Below are 26,743 nucleotides of genomic sequence, written 5' to 3'. Positions count from 1 at the left end.
ACTTTTATTCATAATGCTTCTGAACGGGATTAACCGTGAGCTGGGGGCCGGTGGTTCATTGTCCCGGGAGCAGGCGGCCGAGTGCAATGCGCGCCAGATTAGAAGTCGGCACTGGCCCGATGCTGACGTACGACCACGAGGAAATGAATGGCTTCTGCAGGGATTGTTGCGTGAAGCACGGCGTGCGGGGGGACGCCATATGCAGCGACCAGGCAGCAGGCAGCAGGCAGCGCACAGATGCGGGCCGCAGAGGGGCGATCAACCATAAACAGCCTCCTGGAGGTGACCTTAGTATTTACCCAGCGCTCCCTCCCCTGAGTTTTGTTCCATCTAGTGTAGGCAAGGAATATGCAGTATGTCCACCCTGAGGTTGACCGTCACTGGAGACACTTCCACAGGGGTGTCTCAATGTCCGCAAAGGAACAACATCCCATTCGTCCCCAAGAGCCGAATCTAAAGAAGGTAGTACGTCGGACGCTGGGGTCTGGAGCAGAATCGTCGTCCTGACTCATCCCAAAGGCGTTCCATTGGCTTCAGGTCGGGACTCTGCGCAAGCCAGTTCCTTTCGTTAATGTTACTGCCCACAAACCATTGGCTCACAGTTGCTGTTTCCTGACAGTGCGTAATGTCACGCTGATACAAGCATCGTCCACGAACTGTTCCACCACTCTGCGCTGCACACAATGCTGTGAAATGTCTTGATATCCGTCTGCATATAGCGTTTTCTTTAGCGCAATATGAGGACCACTCCCTAAACACGAAAAGCACTCCAATATGAAACACCCCTTCCTCCGCTCTTCATAGTAAGGGTGGCTATTCAAGATTGAAAGAAAAATTCCCAAAGTATTCCAGGTATGGGAAGGAAAATGATGTCATAAGAAGCTTCTGAGAAATCAACGGTGGGCGGGGGAGGATGTTTGAGCATCTCACAAAATACTTACCTTTCCTCTCAGCTGTAGTTTAACCGCAGTTCTTGAACGTCGATAATTTATGTGAACTAATATCCGAATAATTAACACACCTTCAAACAATAACTGCTTTAAAATTTCTAATTTATAGAGCTCAATAAAATTAAAAGGTTAAAAACACAGAATTCCCTGAGATTTTAAAACATTCCTAAAATTTACCTTGTTGTTCCAGGTAAAATGTTGTTCCCTGAGAATTTCAGATTTTCCAGAAGTATCGCCACCCTGACGTTGGCAGAACACATAACGACGGGTAAGGATATCCAGGCATTCGGCAAACCCAAACGATTCCATCGGGTTGCTACAGGGTGTAGTGTGGTTCATCTGTCTAATCCACTCGTTGCTCTTCACACCTGGTCAGGTGTCGTTTAGCACTGAATACAAAAATTAGTGTCGTATGGGGAGTTACACGACCTTTGTACCCCATCCTATTTAAGTCACTACGCACACTGTGCTACCTGTACTGCTGACAGGACTTTGTAACTCACGAATGAATCCTTTCGCTAACTGCATGCTATTTTCTACGATCAACCTCCTCACAGTCTGACTGTCCCATTCCATCAGGATGTGAAGTCTTAGATTAGCCGTCCTTGTTGCTGCGCTTTTCCACTTCACAGTCAGAGCATCAACAGTCAACCTTGATAGCTTTGTAAGGGTTGAAATTTAATGACTAGGCCACGTTCGAAGTGCTCGGGATCTCGTTGGGGTTGGGTTGTTTTGGGGGAAGAGACCAAACAGCGAGGTCATCGGTCTCATCGGATTGGGGAAGGACGTGGAAGGAAGTCGGCCGTGCCCTTTCAAAGGAACCATCCCGGCATTTGCCTGGAGCGATTTAGGGAAATTACGGAAAACCTAAACCAGGATGGCCGGACGCGGGATTGAACCGTCGTCCTCCCGAATGCGAGTCCACTGTGATAACCACTGCGCAACCTCGCTCGGTCGGGCTCTCCTTGTGGTAGCTCAATGAAAATGGATGTAGCAAAATACTGCACCCCTTTCTGCATCAGAGTGAAGGTGGTACGATCCAGTTGCTGATCGGATTTCTGCTTAGTGTTAACTATTTCGAAACTGATGATTCTTTGGGAATAAAATAATATTGTCAACAACAAATGAAATGAAAGAAAATATTTATTGAGAAGCCTATGCCAGAACTGCCTGAATCCTGAACGGAGGTCGACCAGATGTTCGACAACTCACACCACACACTGTTCGAATCGCCCGCTTAGTTCAAATGGCTCTAAGCACTACGGGACGCAACATTTGACGTCATCAGTCCCCTAGACTTAGAACTACTTAAACCTAACTAACCCATAACACACATCCTTGTCCGAGGCAGGATTCGAACCTGCGGCTGTAAGAGCAGCGTGGTTCCAGACTGAAGTGCCTAGAACCGCTCGGCCACAGAGACCGGCAATCGCCCACTTCTGAGCCAAAAATTACCCTCTGTGAATGCGAAGAGTTACCTCCAGAATATAACACCGTATGTCAGAAGCGATCGAAAATAAGGAAGGTAGACTAATTTCCGTGTCTGACTACCAATTATTGCATATATTGTTGGAATGGTAAAGACAGGGCGTTTCAGAATGATATCTTATAAATTTGAGGACAGGTTCTATACACCAAAACAAGAAAAAAAAAGCCCAGTAAATATGGGCTCTAAAATGCAATTCTTAAGAGCTATGAGGAACGTTTTCATCATCGATACTGTGAAACACATCTCCTCTACTATAACCTCTTTGCTTTCCATATTTTGGGAGGAGGTAGTAAGGACCAAAACAAGAAAAGAATGTCCAGTAAACATGGGCTCTAAAGTACACACCTTAAGAGTTACGAGAACATGTTCAGTAGAAGAGATCTGTTTCACAGTAGCTCATAGCTCTTAAAGTATGCATTTTAGAGCAAAAGTTTATTGGACGTTATTTATTGTTTTGGTGTAAGAAATCTGTCTCCAAATTTTTAAAGCGTCGTTCTGAAACACCCTGGAAAGTAGCTTTCAGTTTTTGAACAAGACCCTGAACGTGGTCTTTCTACGACAGTTTACTGTCTATCTGAACACCTAGAGATTTGGATTATTCAGACTGACTAATCGTATGTCCGTTCTGTGTAATCAGATTGTTAGTTTTAGTTAAATGTTGCGTTAGAAACTGTGAAACGTGGATCTTAGTCTGGGCCGTATGACTGTCTGGTACCAGTCTCACACAACCTACAGAGCACGAAAGCGACCAGTGTGGTCTGTAAGGTATTGATTAATAATTTGTTTGGCGATTTTATTTCCTGAAGAGTCCGCCTGCAGAGCTGAGTGCTAACGTGCTTGCTTATCATGGAGCGGGCTCGGGTTCGATTCCCGACCGGGTTGGAGATTTTCTCCTCTCGTGGACTGGGTGTTGCACTGTCCTCATCATCATTCCCCATCACCGAGGCACAAGCTGCACAGCGTGACGTCACCTGAAATAAGACGTGCAACCCGGCGGCGAACCTCTCCAGATGCGACCTCCCGGTCATCAATGCTACACGATCATTTCATCACTTAATCTCCTGTAGAACCTGATCGACCATTCGACAGCATACATCGGCCGTTTCCGTTGCACGATGGCAGCGCACGGGATACCTGAGCTCCGAATTGTTCCTGTCCATCAGGTTCCAGTTGTAGGTGTTCTGGAGTGATAATGAACTTCGCCCTCGGGACCATGTGTCCGCAAGCACTTTACTTGTGTGAGGGTATCAGCTCTTTGCCCTCCTGAGAGGTGCTAGTGTCCGGAATGGGCAGCGGCAGCAGTGCCATTCCAGCTCGTGAAGTCACTACACGAGGCGCCGTTCTGGTCCGGCACCGCATGGCGCCGCACTGACACGGAAAAGCCATCCGCCGCCCCGCCGGGATCGTCGTGGCCGCCTGCCGCCCCCGACAGACGCCCCCAACTGCCACCCCCGCACACTCCTCGACACGACGCCCGCGGCCCCACTCTCTCCCACGTGCTGTCCTGGCCTCGTCAGCTGCCAGTCTTCCTCACAGGGCTGGATCCATCGACCTTTACCACCTTGATGCCCGGCGAAAAGGAGCAATGCGATTAGGACGAAACTTGCTCGACTGGAAGAGAAGTGGTGGTTCGTGCACGCCTAGATATCGAATTGCAGCAGAATATGGGTCAGATTTGTTTTATTTATTTTTTAATGCTTATACACAACTCGGTGTACTTTATTGATCGGCTTCGTCATTGTACAGCGTAAAACTTCCAAAATACGGCAGTAATTAAACCCTTATAAAATTCACATTTCATTGACATGAACACTGAGGTGACAAAAGTCATGAAATAGTGAAAGTATCGCATAAACAAGGTATAGAAGGGTAGTAAATCGGCGGAACTGTCAGTTGTACTCAGGTGATTCATGTGAAAAGGTTTCCAGTGTGATTATGGCAGCTCGGCCGGAATCAATGTATTTGAACGCGGACTGGTTGTAGGAGCTAGACGCATGGGACTTTCCATTTCGTAAATCATTAGGAAATTCAATATTACGAGACCCACAGCGTAGAGAGTATGCCGAGAATACCAGATTGTAGTAGTCAACTCTCACCACGGACGACGCAGTGGTCGAGGGCGTTCACTTAACGACCGAGAACAGCGGTGTTTTCGTAGAGTCGTCAGTGCTAACAGACAAGCACCACTGATTGTATGAACGCAGAAACAAATGTGAAGTGTACGCTGAACTTATCCGTTACGTCAGTACGGCGAAATTTGGCTTTTACGGGTCATGCTAGCATCACATCGCCTGCAGCGCATCTCCTGGGCTCGCGACAATATCAGTTGGATCCTAGAAGACTGGAAAACCTTAGCCTGTTTCAGATAAGTCCCTGATGACAAGAGGTGATGGTAGAGTTAAAGTGTGGCGCATTAAATAAAGGAAAGCATAACAGGACGTAAAATGAAAACCGCTGAAGGAACCCTAGTATCATTGCCTGCAGAAGATGCGAACTGTCTGCAAGAGCTTTGAGTCCCCAAATTCGCTGCTAGAGGGACATTGGCACACGCCCACGTGACGTCAGAGAGAGTTCGCACACGCTTCGACCGTCCACTGCACTCTATTGTGCTGAACGTCGTGAAATGGAGGCTTCAAAGGGAGTACAAAAGGACGTAGAGCGTTTTATGGCAGCGGAAGGAGTGCAGGAAACAGAAATTCTTTGAGAAATGGAACAAGTGTGCGGAGAGCACTGCATGTCCTTTGCAGCGGTCAAGGCGTGGTATGAGCGAGTCAGGGAAGGGCGGAAGTCGTTGGTTAGTTGTGCATTGTCTGAAACAACCACCCAACTTTACTGATCCCATTTCCTGCGGATGTGTGCTCTCAGTGCTCATGACTGGCGAGTTACGGTAGCAAGCATTACCGCAGAGGTCGGATTGTGCTTTCGAAATGTTCACACCGTCATTAAGAACAAATTATAATTTCGCAAAGTGTGTCCACCAATGTATGCCTCACAGGTTTCCACCAGCACAGTAAGTGTGTCGAATGGGACTCTCGTGAGCATCTGCAGTGCTATACCAATCCTCCCCTGTCTGTCAATATCCTCCTTCCCCTTTCTTCTTTGTCTGTCTCCTCCTGCCCCCCCCCCTGTCCCCACACATCCTTCTCCCCACCTCACTGTATTAATCTCCTCCTATCGAACTCCTATTCCCCCTCTCTCTACTCCCACTTGACCACTTTCTCTGTCCATACCCTCCAGCCAATCCTCCCTGTCTATAAACTCATGTCCCCTTCCCTAACTATTCATCCTTTCCTGTCACACTCCTCTGTCTGTTCATCATCTCCTCTATCCATCTCAATCTTCTCCCAGCCATAACCATCTCCATGTGTAGCCCCTGGACAACAGGACGACACAGCATGGAGATCATACTGGCACAACATGCCTTTCATGGAGGGCAGACAACACATTGGGGCCTTGAAAACAATTTTCTTGCCCCTGATGCGTAGGAGGCCCTGCAAAGCACACTGATAAGCCAGGCCTGTGCACCTTAACACAACACACCTGCCATACTGGACAGCCTCCAGTCATAAGCCATTTTTTTGCCACTGACATGTAAGCTGCCCTGCAAAGCAGATCTACAAGGCAGGCCTATACTGTTGCTACACAACATGCCTGTCATGAAGGGCAGTCCAAGCAGCAGGGGCTAAAAAAACACACATTTGCCCATATTTCCACAACTATTGGAGCTAGACGCTTATGAACCCCACAGTGCTGATACTCCAAAAGTTTGCTCTTTATGTGCCAACTTTTGTGGAAATCTGTCTTAGGGATAGGAGTAGATCCCAGACATACATATACACATACACTGTTACAGTGTGCGACGAGGGTTGGAACTTCAATAGTGGCATCTAATTATTTACAGCTCGTACAAAATAGATACGTGTTTCAAAGTTTTACTGACCTTCAAAGTAGTCACCAGCATTGTATATAGCCAGTTGCCAGTGGTGTAGAAGTCGTAGGATACTCTTAGCAGTGCAAGTTGTATTGACAGTTCGAGTGGTGCAGTCTATTGGCCAACGAATTTGTAGCAGTTCTGACGCAAATTCCGTGAAGTGTTTCCTTCGGTTTAGAAATCAAGTTGAACTCCCGAGGGCTTAAGTCAGGGGAGTGCAGTAGGTGGTATAGCACTTAGCAGCCCCATCAGTCAATCAAATTAGTAACAGCTTGCATTGTACGTGCTTAAGAATTGTCCTGCAAAATGATGGTCAGGTCCTGCGGAAAGAGTCATCACTTCTGTCTCTAAGCTGGTCGTAAGTTGCGTTCCAAAAATGAACAGCATAGAGACAAAAGTGATGACACTTTCTGCAGGACCTGACCATCGTTTTGCAGGACAATGCTCAAGCACTTACAGTGCAAGCTGTTACTGATTTGTTTGATGGGGTTGCTAAGTGCTATACCACCTACTGCACTCCCCTGACTTAAGCCCTCGTAAGTTTAACTTGATTTCTAAACTGAAGGAAACACTTCACGGCATTCGCTTCAGAACTGCTACAAATTCATCGGCCAATAGACCGCGCCGCGCGAACTGTCAACACAACTGGCACTGCTAAGAGTATCCTATTACTGCCACATCGCTGGCAACGCGGTATACACAATGCTGGTGTCTACTCTGAAGGTCAGTAAAACACATGTGTATTTTGTACGAGCTGTAAATAAATAGTTGCCACTATTAAAGTTCCAACCCTCGTATTGAACACAAAACACACATTCCATTATTTTCTTGACAAACATGAGTTGTGTTTGCTGTGCCTCTTAGACCACTGTTCTGCACCTCCACCACATTCACATAATTCTGATGGGGATTGCATTCCTTGGAATGTGAAACTGCGTGCCAGATTGGGTATTTGCTGCAGTGAAAGTGAAACAGTTTTTCTCCAAAATTACTAAGAACAGGAATTATTACCACTTATTGCTGTGCTCCTGACACTCAGTAACAGTTTAAAAATTCATCGTTTTTACCTAAGTTTGAAATTAATATTTTAGTAGAAAATAATAAAACGTATGTAACTAGACTTATACAACTGTTATAAAACGTTTTTTGTGTTTAAGCATCTTTGAACAGCCATCAGTGGGCCTTTTTAGTCATTTGTTATTTTGTAGAGTATCAGGCTCTGTAACACCTTCTTCACGTTATTGTACAGAATGCCATAGTTATTTTCGTATCACCTGTCCTCGTTTTCAGTCTCATCTGAACTTCCCGGAGTACAATGTTTATGTTACTATTATTGTGTGAAAACAAGATGTTCAAGCTAGTGCTGTCTTGTAAAGTTCAGAAAGGTAATTTCCTGATGTAGTTCTTCAAACAACAGGTGAGCATGCGAATGAGGATAGATGCTACAACAGTAGGCCTGGTCAGCTGTAAAATAATGTGAAGGAGATCCTAGAAAATGAGAAGTACTCACTGATGATGGCAACAAAGGTGCTGAAATATGTTTGGGCACTAAAAAGAAAAGTTGTTTGTGTAATGGGGAGACCTAATTCCTACAATTATATGAAATTGCACTATGTTCTTTTGTATACGTGATGAGAAATCCTGTTGTATTATGCACTTGCAACATATAGACATGGTTGTCCTCTTGATGTGAATAAATATGCATTTACGGAATTCGTAACGTGTTATTACTTCAGAATGGGCCAGCAGCCGAAATCACAGTAGCTGACAGTAAAAAAAATTAATAGTAAGAAATAAAAGGAAACGTTGTCATTTTTATGATACTAAAATACTGTGGGCACAAGTAATAAAAAATAATTGACTGAAATTCACGTTTTTCGTCCTTTGCCTGAATGTAATGAAAAGACAAGATCGATATTCTTCCCTATAAGTTCTACTTCGAATTCTACTTGTACTAAAGTAGTCAAGGGTGCGTTATCTTCTTTCACTTTTTACAGGTGGTGATTTTAAATGACCCGTCAAATCTAAGCCACATGAATTATCGTCGACTTATGTAATGGTACTTTAAATATGAATGCATCTGTGTTAACGGTAGCCATGTGAAGTAATGGTTGCCTCACATGTACAGCAGTAAACGAAAACTAGTAATGTTCGACACATTTTCAACAGGAATGTATTTTGAGAGAAAATTTCTCTTGTATGCGATGCAACTGGCAAGTGGAGTGCTATTTATCATACAGACTGACTCTCAGTGCATTAGCTTAAGAGCTTTCTTTTGAAGATTTATCTTCGCCCCTATTTTTGCAGCAGACGGAGGTGGTATTTTCTGGAAAATGTAGTCGTTAGCTCTATCCGTTTCTTCTCTTTCCAAAACGTAAGAGAAATACATTTCGGTTAACTTTACCTTTAGTCTATAAAATATTGTGCCTTAGAAACCGGCATCATAAAACCCGAGACATTATTCGAATATGCTCGGTGTTTATCAGTTAAGCAATAACATCTAACTTCAGTGTTTTTCTGTCTGTTGCAGGAACATCGTCTACAATATCAGCCTTCGAGACCTCACAGAATTCACCGAGCAGGTGAGTACCCACTGGTTTCATAAGATGTTCTGTCCGAGAGGCCTTTTATACTTCGGAAAATCTGTTTATTACGGTACTCGACCTCAGTCGGTAAAAACGAAACCCGTATATGATCACTTTATTGTTGCCACGTTAAGACTCCTTTTTCCCAGAAAATGGTAGAGGCATCAAATTGAAATTTATGGCAAAACTAATACACCCCTTGGGGGTGTAAAAAGTTTAAAATTTTAAATCAATCCAGTCAAAAGATACAGCCATTTATGTTACGTAATTTCGTACGCACAAACTCACCCATCAAAACTTATAGAACTATCCATATCCATAATGAACTTTTCACAGAACCAGTGTTCTATTTGCACTCATCCGATTTTTATTACATCTTTCGGTGGCAGGGTAACGTCGTCTACTGGATGTTTAATTGAGGATGTAATGCGTCAATTGGGAATTTAGGAACGCTTTGCGCCGTTAGCTGGATGTTTACAACGTGTGGAACTTGACTACGTCATTAATATCCATCCGCGTCGAGTAGAGACAGCTTGAACGCGAGGTATTACGCTCGTGGGGAAACGCCGATAAATAGGCTTGTACAGTGCAAGCTGACGTAAATACGCAGTCAGTACAGACGTAACAGGACACGTTAACTAACGCGACTAAAGAAAACGAATAGTTACTCGTGACAAGTTGGTAACATTCGATTTGTTATTTTACGGCAGTTCAATAGTATCTCACCAGGCCAATGATGTAGATGATGAGAAAATTTCTCTTATTCAGACTGTTTTAGATAACCTAGTGCCTCCTATTTCCGGTAATTAGTCTCCAGTCAACAAAATCGAACAGCACAGTGTTGTGATGGTCCCTACCAACAGTTCACTCAAAACAGAGTTATACATTAAAAGATTAGTTTTTCTCAGAAGGTAATTGATAATGCAAAGTGTATGGAACGTGTCACAGAATTCAGAAAACATTCAGTGTTGAAATATTTCTGTATTTATAGCTAACAGAGAAAGCAGGTGGGAAAGGAGAATTGTATGAAAAAATATTAGAACGGGACCCACAGATATTGCACGAACCACCACAACCAGGTGTCTGTATAACTTACACATGTTACTGGGGCGATCTCTGTTTTATATATTGTGAAAGCCAAGATCGCTGGATTTGGGGGTCTTTATTACAATTCGTAGTTTCAACAGAATCGTGCTGTCATCTTCATATTGGCACTACACTTTGCGTATACGTTCACATACATGTGTCGTCGAAATTTTGAGCACAAAGTGTAAATACATTAAAAAACTCCACATGATTTGTCATTTATTAAACAGAATGCTTCCTGATGGGTCACAAATGAATAAAAGGCAAAAGTACAACATTTATAGCACCAAAAATACATGCCATGTCGACGACCTCACGTTTTCTATATGCAAATTGTAAAGCCAGTCTGAAAATGACAGCACTATTCTGCCGAAACTAGTGATTGGAGTAAAGGCCTTAAAATCAAGCGATCTTGGCTTTCAGGGCTGTCTGTGTTGAAGATCTCATCCGCCCATGAAATGACACTGTTACACACTGCATTTGTTTTCAACTGGCGATTGTAACCTTCATCACGTCCCGATGTAATTGAGTGGAGGGTGAATTTCAGCAGCAAAACTCTAACGTTTCGTAAAGGATTCTTGTCACTTCTATAGAGATGTTCGTAGATTCCTGTTAAATTTAGTTCACGGCGGACAGTTTGTATGAAAGAAACTTGCGAGTTCGTACTTGAGGTGCTTCTTCGGGATTCAGAGAGTGTTAAAACTGGAGTATATGACGATTTAATGTACTGCTATTGCAACTTCACGTAATGTCCCAAATACTTATGACAGTTATGAGAAAAATTCACAGCTCGGTAATGGCAAAGTTTGATTTTATAGATAAAAAACGCACCTTTTTCAAGTAATCTCTTTTTGAGCCACTGCACTGTGTCCAACTATTTTTCAGTGAGTAGATTCAATCTTTGAATTACCATCCTGCGAGACCTGAAAAAAAAATTTACGATTGCCACAACGTGTTCAAATAATGTAAAATATTTTCGAGACACAAACATTGTACACCTGGTGTGCTTAGATCCGGTGAACATAGTAGCTGGCTTCCTATCGGCAAAGGACCTTTTGTAGTGGTATTTTGATTGTTCGGTATGAAATACTGTATAATTTTGTACGATGCTGTTTCATTTTCTTAAGAGGTAATCAAAAAACGTAATTCATATTTTACCATAGGATGCACTAGCCGCAAACATTCCGTAGGTGAAATCGGCACAGGTGAAACAAATCAGGACGACTCTTTTTAAAACGTTAAAACTTCTGAGGAGTACTTTTGATGAACTTTCGACAGTTGCGGTTATTACCACCCACAAAACTTTTTTATAGGTAATTGTTAATGCAAACAGTACTGTACTCTTTCTCATGGTACGTCTTCGGCTCAGCTATGTCATAAGCCTTTAATCGCCTGCCGTCGAATATCAAATTACTTTCTCGATATTTGGGTGTATAGCTGCAAGTTTGAGACGTCCTTCACGCGGGTTCTTTTGACCAGAAGCACGCCCATGTCTGGTTTCAGCCTCCCATTTATTAACCGTCGATAATTAAAAAGCACACTGCTTACGCACTGTCTTTAACTTTGAATGAATTTGAGCTGGGTGTAAACCGTCCAAAACAAATAAAATTATAATGGTATGATTTCCAATCCACCCAACTGAAGCTGCAATACAACTAATTTGAAATGCTGTGCAAAAGAAACAGTTCTTGATACCTAGTAGCTATTACACTAACCTTACTTACCAACATTTACTAAAGCAACGGAAAAAGTGTTAATATCAACGCCATCTTTATGGCAGCATTGTCAATGTCGTATATTTTTATGACAACAGTGTCAAAAACTGTCTTAAACCTGTAGGTGAATGTTACCTCTACCGCGTCGTAATACAATAAACGAGTAGTATGATATATGTACTCCCTTTCCCGTGATGGTATTTCGCAACAATACGTCCTAATAAAGATGAATTTTTTGAGCGCTATCAAGTGTTTCTAGATTATATAAAAAGTGTGTGTCTTTCTTATTACTTCTAAATCATCTCAGAATCTTAAAAAATTAAAAGGTTTTAAAATTTCATGAGATCACGTTGCTTCTTTTGTTATCTCAGTACTGTACTCTGTAGTCCATTTACACAGTTTGTAGCACTACTATTACTTCGCCACCCGCTAAGTTACAAACTAATGTTGGACGAAATAAGTAATGGTAGTGGAACAAACAGATTGAAGAACAGCTATGAATCTGATACTGAAGCAAACGTTCTCATCCAGGTCGTAACTGGTAAGAGACATTACAATGAGTGCTTTGTGTACTATACCCTGTATTTAGGTGGTCATTTTAGCACCATTCTAGTGGAAAAAACAAGGGGTAGTTATCGTTAAGAACCGGTACGTATGGACTTCTCTCTTGCGCAGTTCATTGCGCATGTCTCTTCTACTCAGGTAAAAGATGAAAAACAAATAATATAGCAACCAAATTTCCCGTAAAACCAGATGTTTCTGCCTACCTTGATCCCTCTCAATATTCTCCCCTTGTCCCTCCCACCTCTCTCTCTCTCTCTCTCTCTCTCTCTCTCTCTCTCTCTCTCTCTCTCTCTCCCCCTCTCCCCCCCCCCTCTCCCCGACCCATCTCCCGCCATTCCGACTGCTGCTTCACCCGAAGCAAATATCAAACTATGTGGGGCAATATTCCTGAGCGGCGGAGCATATTGCATTGCAGCTAAACACGTCGATCCCCCGGCAGCCCTCTCCTACAGCCGAAAAACAAACATTTGTTCCATGTGCTTTAAGGAAACCAAAGGCCTCTGCGGTTTCGGCTATCGTTCTCTCTCTGTGTACTTCACAAAACAAGTGGTCTCTAAGCCGTATTGGAAGGCTGGGAGAATCGAGGGCTTACGTGTTCGCTGGTCCGTGGCTTTGTCCACAAATGCTGTGTCCGGCTCAGAAACGTATTGGCCCTTAAAATACATCGATTATCGTTCTAGAAAGGTACATCCTTACAAACCCAGCGTTCAGTTGTCCAGAATAATACATACCGACCAACACTGAACTGGTCACAGATATATACTTTTCTTGATAATATGTACTGCACTGGAGGAAGTTAATAATAGCAAGTGGCAAAGTGTTAATGAGACTGTTGCTGCTTAGAAAGAGGCAGCAGCGGTCTATTACTAACAGTCTGCTACTTACTGATTATCCGCTTCCTTCAAGATAGTAGTAACCTGACTACAGCTGACTGGAAAGTGTCAAATGAACTGGGAATTAAATATCTAAAGAATCTCGCAAACATTGTGCAACAACAGTTCAAAAATTATATACTGTCAGTACAACGCTTCGTGCAGAAAGTATTATATCTGTTCTGAGCAGTAGCAGCTTCGATTCAAATACCTAAGAATTAAATTGTAAATTTAATTCAGCCGAAATCATTGGAGCGTTACTTGCAATGTATATAGCGCCGTTATTCGTGTTAGAATTTGAATAATTTTTGTTGTTTTTTTTTCTTTCGATTTCTAATGTATTTTTAACTTAATATCACTTCCATTGTAATTGCTGAAAACAATAACTGCTGTTTGTAATATGGAATATGTTTTGTAATCTACATGAACAGCTGTAAAATGGACGACCTTTTACAAAATGTAAAGCAGTAGGTCTCTAAATGAGCAATAAATCAAATCAAATCATTACATATGACAGAAGTAGTTAAGGTAGACACAGGAACTTGTTATCGATTCCAAGATTAAAGACATTTACTCAGAATGAAAGTGAGCTAGCAAGCAGAAGGAAACCAATAATATGGGAGACTCAGGCTTGCGTGTCTGGCACACTGAGCGCAGGTCATAGAAGTTCGTGGTCCTCAAACTGTGACAGTAAAAGTACCAATGAGGAATTCATATCCGGGTCGTTTTTGTTTTAGCCCGTAGCGCTGTCTGTTGAACCGTTACAACGCACGCTGTCTCTCTAGAGAATATTTTAATACCGAGCCGAGGGATAGTAACAGAGCGAGACTAAAGGTCATGCCAGAGCGTGAGAACTGTGCAGGGGAAGGAAGACCTCACTCGGGGCCCGCAAAACGCCGACTCGCTGCAACCAACTCGTAAATTATGCTCGCAGTGCGACAGAAGAATAGCGCTAATTCATCACGGTGTCATTCCGTGGCGCATTCGTCACAGCCGAAGCAGAACAGCGTTATTAATCGCAACCCGGTTCCTTAAAACTGCTGCGTGCGAACCCCCTTGCATGATGTAGTGCGCGGGTAGGCTCATCCATTACAGTTCAAGCCGAACGCCGCTTTCTCTCGCAGAGAGCTCTGAACCTGTCCCTATTTGGAGGCGGTTTCTGCTCCGTTACATATCCTAAGCGGGGAAAACCGAGTCTTACGACTTATAATAGGCCATTACTTACGCTTGTAGGCCACGCCTCCAATAAAAACTTCTTTGGCACCAAAACAGTGCAAGGAAAATTAAACGTACAGGCTGATTATAACCAAACTTCCGCTACTTGAGAGGGCTCCCACGAAAAGCATGTGATCGTAGGGCACTGAAACAGTGTTGCAACATTTATAGGGACATGTGAATGGGAAGTAACTAACAGACCGTTGAAAGAACCACATTGTAATTGCCAGATGAGAGAATTCAAATGTGGTTACATTGGTGATTACATAGTTTGGAAATATCGGACAATGATTCGGTTTTCTACATATGTACCAGGTGATCAAAAAGTCAGTATAAATTTGAAAACTTAATAAACCACGGAATATTGTAGATAGAGAGGTAAAAATTGACACACATGCTTGGAATGACATGCGGTTTTATTAGAACAAAAAGAAAAAAAAAGTTCACAAAATGTCCGACATATGCGAGTCGTTTGGTGATGATCGTGTGCTCAGCCGCCACTTTCGTCATGCTAGGCCTCCCAGGTCCCCAGACTTTAGTCCGTGCGATTATTGGCTTTGGGGTTACCTGAAGTCGCAAGTGTATCGTGATCGACCGGCATCTCTAGGGATGCTGAAAGACAACATCCGACGCCAATGCCTCACCATAACTCCGGACATGCTCTACAGCGCTGTTCACAACATTATTCGCCAAGCGGTTAAAGGCGCTACAGTCTGGAACCGCGCAGCCGCTACGGTCGCATGTTCGAATCCTGCCTCGGGCATGGATGTGTGTGATGTCCTTAGGTTAGTTAGGTTTAAGTAGTTCTAAGTTCTAGGGGACTGATGACCTTAGAAGTTAAGTCCCATAGTGCTCAGAGCCATTTGAACCATTTTTGAACAACATTATTACTCGACTACAGCTATTGTTGAGGAATGATGGTGGACATATTGAGCATTTCCTGTAAAGAGCATTATCTTTGCTTTGTCTTACTTTGTTATGCTTATTATTGTTATTCTGATCAGATGAACCGCTATCTGTCGGACATTTTTGAACTTTTGTATTTTTCTTTTTTGGTTCTAATAAAACCCCATGTCATTCCAAGCATGTGTGTCAATTTGTACCTCTCTATCTATTCAAATTTATACTGACTTTTTGATCACCCGGTATTACGGAATAACCAAGTGTTGTCACGGGCAATATGAGCTGGAGCTGCATCGTGTATCGAAGCAACTGAGTTCGAGGCACCTCTCTCCCGTAAAGGAGAGATCACGTGTTGGTGAAGCAGATTACAGTAAGACATGCCGTTCACGCTACATGTGCTTGGTCCTTGAGGTCCGAGTTCGTCAAAGAAAAAGGGACAAATCATGAACGGTGTAGAAAAGACACGCCACACAGTGACTTGTTCATTATTCAAGGAAACTTCATGAAAATTCCTTGGCGGTGACGATCCCAGAGTCCGACAATTCTGAGTGTTCATTGCCCCAGCGAGCGTAAAGTGTGCAGTATCACTCCACAAAATGTTTCAGGGCCACTTGTCATCAACTTCAACCCTTACAAGAAACACAAGAGCAAAGTCTACTCGAAAGCCACGTTGCAAATGGTGGTGAGTACGGACACCTTTTCACAGTTGTCCGCGGCACTTTTCGAACGGTGCACCGTAGACGTTCAGTGTCGTGACACGACTGGTCCACTGCTAGAAAATCGCAAACTGCGTCCAGCATTCTTAGCCATGGCAACACTAACTTCTTACAATTTGTGGGCAAATGGCCGTCGACCTCTCCCAGGAGCGAACCGAATTATTGGCCGATCGTTCGGAACTGAGTACATTTACGTTATAGGATTAATCTGCAATTCACAATTAAGTGCCTGGCAGAGGTTTCATCAAACTACCTTCAACTATTTTCTACCGTTTCACTCTCGAACAGCGCACGAAAAAAAAGATCACAAAAATTTTACCATGCAAGCTCTGATTTATCATATTTTATCGCGCTTGTCGTGTCTCCATACGTAGGTAGGCACCAACAAAATTTTTCACACTCTCAGGAGAATGTTGGTTACTGAAATTTCACGAGAACACCTGCCACAACTTAAAACGGCGTTATTTTAATGATTGCCAACCCAATGCGCGTATTATACCTTTGGCAACACAAAACGAGATCCCCTTCTTGCACTTTTCTGGTGTCGTCCGTCATTTGTAGCTAATGAGAATCCCACACCCCCCAGCAGTATTGCGGAAGAGGGCGTACAAGCGTAATTTAAGCAGTATCTTCAGTAGACCTGCTGAATTTTCCATGTGTTCTGCCAATAAATAGCAGTCTTTGGTTTGATTTTCCCATAACTTTATCTATGTTTCCCAATTTCAGTTATTCGTAATGGTAATCTCTAGGTATTTAGCTGAATTGATAGCGTTCAGATTTTTATGCTTTAATGTGTAACCGTATTTAGCAGATTCCTTTTACTACTCATGTGGATGATTTCACGTCTTTCATTATTTAGAGTCAATTACCACTTTTCGCTCCATACAGATATAACCATGTGAATAACCAGATTTTAACCACCTCACGTGGAAATTAAAATATATTTCTTTCAATGATTTATTCGTCGTTTCTCTTCCGCATGTCCTTACAAATGTTCGTTGTAGTACGATCACTCTTTTTTCATGCGCTACTTTCATCAAGCAGCGAAATCTAAATTATAACAACCCTGTACCTAGCTGTTCCTTCTCTTTTTTCACCTCTTCAACAGTGGTAAACCTAACATTTTAATTATCACCTCGAAGAAAGTTGGTGGTGGTGTTATCCTCCTCTACCTATTCACCTTTCAATGATGAGAGACATTTCCCCAACGGTAGATAATTCGGCGGAGTTTTCTGATGTAAAAGTCTGCACCTTGGATGTTCAGAAAGAGTTACACCTCGAAAATCGCCTCGTCATTATCTTGGAAATGCCTTCTACGCAATGACTTTTTCAGCCTAGGAAAGAGGAAGAAATCACTGGGTGCCTTGTCAGGAGAATACGTGAGGTTGAGGCGATATTTGGTATCCCAAAGAAGTTATTGAGCAGCTTTCCGGCGACACTCCGTCTTGAAAGTATTCCAAAAATTCGTTACGAGAATTCGGTAATATACCGCTGTGACGCTTCTGTCTCTTACCAGCAGTCCGCAGCTCGTGGTCGTGCGGTAGCGTTCTCGCTTCCCGCGCCCGGGTTCCCGGGTTCGATTCCCGGCAGGGTCAGGAATTTTCTCTGCCTCGTGATGACTGGGTGTTGTGTGATGTCCTTAGGTTAGTTAGGTTTAAGTAGTTCGAAGTTCTAGGGGACTGATGACCACAGATGTTAAGTCCCATAGTGCTCAGAGCCATCTCTGCTCAGAGCCATTTGAACCATTTTTTTTTTTTTTTTTTTTTCTTACCAGCATAAACTTCGGTTACACGATAAATCGATGATATCTAAAGGCCGTAAATTCAATTAAATACCTAGGAAGTACAATTACAAACGTGTTAAATAGGGAAGAACACACAGAACACGCAGTGGGGAAGGTGAACCAAACATTACATTTTTCTGGGAGAACTCTTAGAAGATGAAACAGATTTACTAAACGGACTGCCTACACTACACTTGTCCGTCCTCTTTTGGAGTGCTACTGTGCGGCGTGGTACCCTTACCAGATGAGATTAACAGCGTAAGCAGAGAAAGTTCAACGAAGGGCAGTGCTTTTTTTATTATCGAGAAGTAGGGGAGAGTGTGTCACGCCCATGATACGGGATTTGGGCTGGACATCTTTAAAACAAAGGCATTTGTCGTTGCGGAGAGATTTTCTCGCGAAATTTCAACCACCGACTTTCTACTCCCGGGTTAGAAAATATTTTGTTGAAGCCAACGTACACAGGGAGAAACGATCATCATAATAAAATGAGGGAAATCAGAGCTCGCACGGGAAGATATAGCTGTTCATTTTTTCCACGTACTATTCGAGAGTGCAATAACAGAGAATTATTGTAAAGATGGTTCGGTGAACCCACTGCCAGGAACTTAAATGTGATTTGCAGAGTAGTTATGTAGATGTAGATTGTTTTAACACTCCATGGAAATCGCGTATGGTTGGGGCTTCGCCTTGACGTCGGTGGTGAATCCACGTGTTTCCTCTGATTTTCTTCCTGCGTTTTCTCGGGGCCGTAGCGATCATCGGTAACACAAATACCGGCCGTCGTGGAAGCCTGCATTCGATGAGAAAATCGATAATTTTGGGACGATGTGCCATACGCTATGCATTGTACAGTAGCGGTGGGAGAAACCGACCGCTTAAAACCGATATCAGTATTTTAGTTTTGAATAACCGGCATTTTTCGGTATTTATTTGTTCTCGGTTGTAAAATATTTTTTTTATTTTTTACTAACAACAGTGTAAAAAATCGAAATATCAAATAGCCGTTGCAGTAGTGTTAAATTGTTTGATTTTCCAATAAACCTTTTTAAAAAAACAATTTTTATTCGTAAAATTTTCTTAGCTTTAAAATATTGCATTATTAAAAAAATGGGAAAAGCGATCAGTGCTATTTTAAAAACAATGCCGACAGAAACGGGCATCAAACATATGGCATAAAGTACCTGTTACTGCCGGCCGTTGTGGCCGAGCGGTTCTAGGAGCTTCATTCCGAAACCGCGCTGCTGCTACGGTCGCAGGTTCGAATCCTGCCTCGGGCATGGATGTGTGTGACGTCCTTAGGTTAGTTAGGTTTAAGTAGTTCTAAGTTGTAGGGGACTGATGACCTCAGATGTTAAGTCCCATAGTTCTCAGAGCCATTTTTGAACATAGTCTGCAAGGATTTTAAGATGCGCGGTGCCAATGAAGTACAGTGCTCTATTCCCTTTAAAAGATTAAGAACGGGAGGACCCACAGCAAACTTGCGACATCATATTAGGAGAAATCTCATAACTTAACAATTCAATCATAGTTTCCAATAAAAACTGGAAGTAGTTGATCTGTTGCCTGTGTATGCGTAATACGCCTTTTTATGCTTGTAGCACTTTAAAATGGACAAATTAACATGAGAAATTGAGTTCTTAAACCTCAGTTTGCACCGTTTAGCTCTGACTATTAGTAATACTCAAATAGTTGTATGAACCTCGATTACAACATTATTTTAGCACAATTTTAAAAAAATAGAATCTACAGAAGGATACTGGTGACTTTTTGTAGTACTCAGCCATTTATAGCTTTGAGAGAAAAGCAGCAGACGTTGGATGGACTAAGTTTTCTTTTTATTTGCCGATTTAATTTAATATTTTGATTCTGCGTTTCTTGAAACTGAGCGAGTCAAAATTTTCCGTCTTTTTCCGATTTCTACATTTATTACTGGAAATCATTGGAATAAAGAAACCGAAAATCGGTTGTTTCAGAAACCGGTTACTTTGAGCGCTTTTAACACTCAGGTTAAACAGTTGTTGTCGATAACCGCCATCCCTAATGTATTGTAGCTGTACGAAGTACGCCGGCCGGAGTGGCCGAGCGGTTCTAGGCGCTACAGTCCGGAATCGCGCTGCTGCTACGGTCGCAGGTTCGAATCCTGCCTCGGGCATTAATGTGTGTCACGTCCTTAGGTTAGTTAGGTTTAAGTAGTTCTACGTTCTAGGGGACTGATGACCTCAGAAGTTAAGTCCCATAGTACTCAGAGCCATCTGAACCATCTCTACGAAGTATGTGTGGAGGAGTAGATGTAGAGGAGAGGGGAGGTTGTGCCCGGAAGGAGGTAGGCAGGAAAATGAGACAGCAGAGGGCTCTTGCTCTCACGCAAGCGAGGTGCGTAATTGTTTAAAACCGCCCCCCCCCCCCTTCCGACCAGACGCGTGACTTGGCGGCTCGATCCCCCCGCAGTTGACACGTCCAGGTATCGCTGTCTGCGGAAAGGCGGCCAGCCCACGCACACGCGACGACACACTACTGAGGACAGCGGGTCACGCGACACGCGAACGCAGCCCCAGGAGTGGCTGACGGCTGACGGCTGGTGGCTGCAGGGACATTGCGTGCCCCGCGCCCGCTGGGGGCTTCCCCTGGCCACTCGGGGGACTTCCAGGGTAGCTGCCGCACGCCGCCCGAGACTCACAGATTTCTCCAGAACTACGATCGACATTTACCTCAGGATGTAGCTGTCTACCCACAGGGAAGAGGGCGTCGTAAAAAGGAGTCATCGTAGAAACAGTGCAAAATGTTTTCTGTAAAATGTAAACTTTCACGGCTGGAATTGTCACAATTAACAAAATACTCCGAGCTGTTATGCCGTGGTCGAAGGGATTTCACTTTAGAACCCAACGTTTAGTCCCCATCTGCGGAGGATATTTTCAAGGGGGGTCTTAGCTTAGTTGATCGTCCGATTCACACCCTGGCTACAGCAAAATTCCACTGCTGCGAGCTCCCGCGCAGTGGCGTGACGTCATACGTTACTCCCGTATTCATAACATGTGACGTCACGCTGCTGCACGGACGCTCGCGGAAGCGGAATTTTGCTGTATTCAGTAGCGAGCCTGGTTGAAATCGGACGTTCAACTAAGCTATGATCACCATTTAAAATGTCCTCCGAGATGGGGACGAAACGTTGGGCTCTAAAGTGAAATTCCTTCGGCCACAGCATAATAGCTCGGAAAATTTTACTAGAAATGTTTTCAGTTAGACAAATTTTTTTATTTGACCTGATCATGGAGCTGTTTTCTTTGTTGTTGTCAACAGTCCGACGAGTGCACTGATGCTCTTCTCCACGCTAGTGCCTCTTATGGACGTATTAGCGTATCTGCATAACCCGTGCAATCTACAGCAGTTTGGATTTGATTTTTATAATGAAAAACTGCGCCGGCCGCTGTGGCCGAGCAGTTCTAGGCGCTTCAGTGTGGAACCGCGCGACCGCTACGGTCGCAGGTTCGAATCCTGCCTCGGGCATGGAAGTGTGTGATGTCCTTAGGTTAGCTAGGTTTAAGTAGTTCTAAATCTATGGGACTGATGACCTTAGATGTTAAGTCCTATAGTGCTTAGAGCCATTTGAACCGCTCCTCATAAGGCACACACTTTTGTAGATTCTTGTGGCAATCCAATGGAAGGGTTTGGGTTTGGCGAATGCCTGAAGAACATTAGCTACTGTAACGTGTAGTGTCAACAGTGAGATATGAAGGAGGCCAGATACGGTATGGGACTGTTTTCAGTGGTTATGGTGCAGTTCCCGTACTGCGCTTAAGAATGTGTTAAATGCGAATGGAAAGGAATACAGTTTACAGAACTGTACACAGCAGAGGAACAGTCAGCAGACGGTGATTGTATCAGCGTGACAATGTTCTCTGTCATTTAGCAGCTTCGGCGAGCCAATGGTTAGTGGATAATAATACCACTGAATTGGACTGGTCTGTTCAGTCCCGACCCGAACCCAATGGAACCCCTCTGGTTTGAGTTACAACGCTGACATCGCTCTACACCCCATCGTCCAACGTCACAGCCTGCTTTGGTTTCGCATCTTTAGGAAAAATGGGTTCCATTCATCCGCAGACATGACACCTCACTGAAAGGGTGCTCAGCTGAATTCAACCCGTTCTGAAGGTGAAGGGTGACGCAAAACTTATTGGTGTCCACCACTTGTTATCCGGAAACGTTTGATAACGTAGAGTATATTTAGAGCCACCTGCCGGTCCTTGCACCAGGTGCTAATTATCCGCGATGCGTTGTGGGTCGCCTGTGCAGGATGAGAAGCGCGAACTAGGCTACCACCCGACAGCTGTTCCTGCTGTCACCTCTGCAAGAGGCGCCCTGTTTCCGCCGCGCATGCGCTGTATACAGATCAGGCGACAGAGGCGAGCTAGAACGGCAGGTGCGAGTCGCCTCCGGGCGTGCCTTGTTTACACTGCTGTCTCGGGCGGGGCACGCGCGCCCCGTGCTGTTGTGTCTGCGGACAGTCGGACGAAAAGCGAGCGAGGCTCTGTGTGCTGGGGCTGCGGCAGCGGCCTGGGACGGTGCGAGGGAGGCGGCGACGCGCACCATTGTGCACGCGAAGCGGCCCGTATTTCTTGCACCTCCATTTCCAGCGCGCCCGGCCAGTAGAGGAGATACTACCAGTGCTACATCCATTCAGGCACTTCTCTAGCACGATACGTCGCCTCGCTTCTTTTTCCCTCACTTTCCCCCACCTTTTTTTCCCCCCTTCCTTTCCTTTCGCCTCTTCGGCGCCCTCTCCCGGTCTTCCGGCGAATAGGAGGCCGCAGGTTCTGCAGCCGGGGCGGCCGACAGGGGCGTTAAGGATCGAATGGTGGTTCCAGGCGCACCCAAAAACTGGCGCTCAACCGTAACTGGCCCTGCGACTTGGCGTAAGGTGTCTCAGCAACATTCCTTCATTGAGTTTTTGGAATTTGAACTCATTTTCTCCCCAACTTTTCATGCGTTCTGCCTAAAAGGAAGCACCTAAAAAAGAAATCTCATTTTTTCATCAGTTAATCCTTTTCATTATTTTGTCCTTGTAGAAAAGTTTCTTCTAAATATTTGTTAGGACTGTACTATATTATTGTATTGCACGGTACATTACTTGATAATTGGTTTCTAAAAAAACGATGCCACATGATTTCATTTACGTAGCCATCGCCTTTCATTACGATCAAGAAGGCCCTGCCTACAGAAGACCGACCAATAATAAGTGTTGCTGTTTTCAGATCCTACGTTTTTAGACGATACTGGCATTTCACCATCTCTAGTGACCTCGTCGTCGACAAAATCACTATCGTCATCATCGTCCGTATTTTCCAGTCCCTGGCTGTGTCCGTTTAGAACATAAGCCTCTCCCTCTTTTCCTGTTATCCCTCCACGTTCCTCTCTCCGCTCAATCCCAGTCTTCTCCACTCTTCATCACACGTACCTTCACTTTCCTTCGCTTCCACGACCTATTTTTCTCTCGGCCTTCGTCTAGTTTCTTGCCTTGCCGACGAAATATTACAAACTTCTTTCTTTACTGACCCTCATGAGGTCCGTTTTCGAGATATTCTTGTGATGCTCGAGGTTTAGTATCGAAAAGTGCGGTCAGAAAATGACTTGCCTCAGCTACTACTTAATATTGCTACCAAGCTATCTACACTGCTGGACAATAAAAATGCAACATTCTGAAAGACAAGGTAATTTTATTGACAAGTGACGTGGCACGTAGTTCATCAGTGTAAGACTACATTATAAGAAATTCGACCAAATTAAACACACACGTCGCAGTAAAACATCCGCATCAATATATACTGTACAGTGGCAACATAGGCCTGTATCGTCGCATGAAAATGATCGCGAAGGTGCGGAATGGCAACCTGCCATGGACTGTGCCAAGCATCTTGCACCGTTTATTGCAGTTCAGGAAAGGTTCTTGTAGTCTGTGGAGAACGAGTAAATTCCCGCTTCACTAGGTCCCATATATGTGCATTTGGCGAGAGATATGGAGATCTTGTTCGTAGGGCAGTTGTTGTACCCCACGAAGAGGAAGTGACGTCGCAGCAGCCATATGTGAATGTGAATTGTCCTGCTGAAAAAGCACGGGAATAACAACACGTATAATCTATCGGTAACTGGCTACTTTATCCTGCAGAAACGCCAAATATGACCGCTAGTTGTCTTTATGCCGAGAGTATTGGAAAATTGGTACAACGCTACGATAAACTTCAAGTTTTGGACATGGCTGCGCTTCAGCAACTGTGCGGGCAAGAACTTCACTGGATTAGAAATAACAGCCAACCAGTTGCAAAATATAGGTTTATTGAGCCTTGAACATCCTTTTCACGATTTTAAAACCATCTTCTCCAGAAGATATTGCACGTAGAATCACATTATTTATAGGCAATGTTAAAGTCGTTGATTCTGTCTAGTACATGTCATCCACTTAATCATCATTTACAATACATTATGTAAAAGTGGTAGCCGTTTAATGATATCTCAAGAAGCTGTAAGACAAAGCCCAACAGTGGATGGCTACTACTTTTATATAATGTATTTTAAATGGTGATTAAGTGGATGACATGTGCCATACGGAGTAAACGATTCCTACATTGGCTATAGATAACGTGATTCTTCGTACTATACCTTCTGAAGAAGATGGTTTTAAAATCGTGGAAATGATGTTCAAGGTTCAATAAACCTGTATTTTGCAACTGGTTGGCTGTTATTTCTAATCCAGTGAAGTTCTTGCCTGCACAGTTGCTGAAGCGCAGCCATGTCCAAAATCTTGAAGTTTATCGTAGCATTGTACCAATTTTCCAATATTCTCGTCATAAAGGCAACTCGCGGTCATATTTGGTGTTTCTGCAGGATACAGTAGCCAGTGACCTATACATTATACGTGTTGTTATTCCCGTGCTACGATCCGTTATTTGGCAACAAGGTGATGTGCTTTTTCAGCAGGACAATTCACATGGTCAAGGTTTAATAAACCTTTGTTTTGCAAATGCTAGACTGTTATTTCTAATCCATTGAAGCTACGACAAATCGAAGCGGCGGCTATATAGAGAAGTAGCTAGAAGATTTAGCAAGCTGTTGTAAATAAAACATTTTTGCTTTTAACTGTCGTTTCCATTTCGCGACCGATCGAACCTTACTTTCCGAATAGCCCTCATAGATCCAGGACGTCGAGTAGTTCGCCTTGCTCACTACTGTGAGACTGAGCAGGGGGCAAGAGCCGGTGCCAGGTCAAACGACTGAAAATACTTCCTCACGACTGGGCCATCCGCCCGTCACTCAAATGCCAGTTGAGTTTATCAATTCAGATAACTTAGTACGTGCTCTCTGGTCTGCGAAGTGGACCGTGCCGTGTCCGAGCTCCTCGGACCTCTGCCCAACCTGGGCAGGGACCGGTGTCGGGCTGATAAGACAGCGAGACATGATACATGATGGGCAAAAACCAAAACCGTGGGGCCGATGTCGAAAGAAGGCAGATGCGGGGTTGTGGCGGCGGCGGGCCAATGCAGTTAATTAAGCGGCTCTTGGCGCAGTGAGTCACTGCCACGCAAATGAATTACCCGCGGTCCGCGACAGGTATTAATGTGCGGGCCGGGATTAATGCTGGACAGATAGCGCAGAGCACGGCCCGCACCGCCCCGCCGCTTTGATATATTAACCAGCAGCGCGCGCCGCCGCCCCCTGATATCATAACTCGATAGGCCCGGTCACCCGCAGCTCCTGTGTCTAGCCACCGGTCACGGGCCACCGGGTCGCAGTAGGACCCACTAGCTGTGTCGTACGCATCTCCCCTATCTCCACTCCCCCACCCCCTTCTACACCCACGAACACTGACAAGCCAAAACATTATGATCACTGCCCACCACGGCGCTGTATTGCCGTCTGGTGGTGTTGTGGGCTCGTGACGCGGTATCGAAGTATGTAAGCGGAGCAGATGCTGGAGGGGGATCACCCTGGGGAAGATATGGGCTGCAGATGGGGAAATCCACTGTGATAATCGATTTTGACAGATTATTATTACGCAGAGCCTGTGAACTAGTATCTCGAAAACGGCGAAGCTGGTCGAATGTGCACGTCCTACTGTCCTGAGCATCTACGGAAAGAGGTAGAAGGATAGTGAAACCAACATTAGGCGCTAAATTATTGGACGTCCACGATACTTCACAGAACATGCGGTTCGGAGGCTTGTCTGCCCTGTAGAGTAGGGTAGATTGTGATCTGTTGCATCTCTGTCGAAAGAGCATGATGTTGGTGCGTGACAAATGTTTCTGAGCGCACTGTTCATCGTACGTTGCTGAGCACAGAGATCCGCAGCAGACGGGAAGATGTGGTTCATCGTAAGGGAGACAGCGTATAGGACGCTAGTGCGACCTATTCTTGAGTAGTGCTCGAGTGTTTGGGATCCCGACAAGGTCAGATTAAAGGAAGATATTGAAGCAACTCAGAAGTTCGCTGCTAGATTTGTTACCGGTAGCTTCGATTAACACGCGAGTATTATGAAGATGTTATCTGGATTTAGATGGGTTCAAAAATGGTTCAAATGGCTCTGAGCACTATGGGACTTAACATCTGAGGTCATCAGTTCCCTAGAACTTAGAACTACTTAAACATAACTAACCTAAGGACATCACACACATCCATGCCCTAAGCAGGATTCGAACCTGCGACCGTAGCGGTCGCGTGGTTCCAGACTGAAGCGCCTAGAACCGCTCGGCCACTCCGGCCGGCATTTAGATGGGAATCCATGGACGGAAGACGACTTTATTTCCACGAAGCTCTAATGGAAAAATGTAGATAACCACCATTTGAATCTGACTGCTGGACTATTCTACTGCCGCTAACGTTTATGTCTCGTAACGACTATGAAGATATTATACGAGAAGTGAGTGTTCGTACAGTGGCATA

At 44.2% G+C, this 26,743-nt stretch overlaps 1 protein-coding gene across 1 annotated transcript in view; it reads left to right on the top strand.

Annotated features, from left to right (window-relative positions):
* LOC124799122 (semaphorin-1A) overlaps nucleotides 1–26,743 on the top strand; it is a gene marked incomplete at its 5' end in the record, with an annotated part of 341,830 nt that overhangs the window by 70,958 nt on the left and 244,129 nt on the right. Inside the window, one exon of the mRNA XM_047262659.1 lies at nucleotides 8,901–8,952. Within this exon, the coding sequence (XP_047118615.1) occupies nucleotides 8,901–8,952 (52 nt within the window). The remainder of the gene's footprint in view (nucleotides 1–8,900; nucleotides 8,953–26,743) is intronic.

Source organism: Schistocerca piceifrons, chromosome 5, assembly GCF_021461385.2.
Source record: "Schistocerca piceifrons isolate TAMUIC-IGC-003096 chromosome 5, iqSchPice1.1, whole genome shotgun sequence".
In the NCBI taxonomy this organism is placed as follows: domain Eukaryota; kingdom Metazoa; phylum Arthropoda; class Insecta; order Orthoptera; family Acrididae; genus Schistocerca; species Schistocerca piceifrons.
The sequence above is the reverse complement of the archived record's forward strand: the minus strand, read 5'-3'. Positions and strand labels throughout refer to the sequence as shown.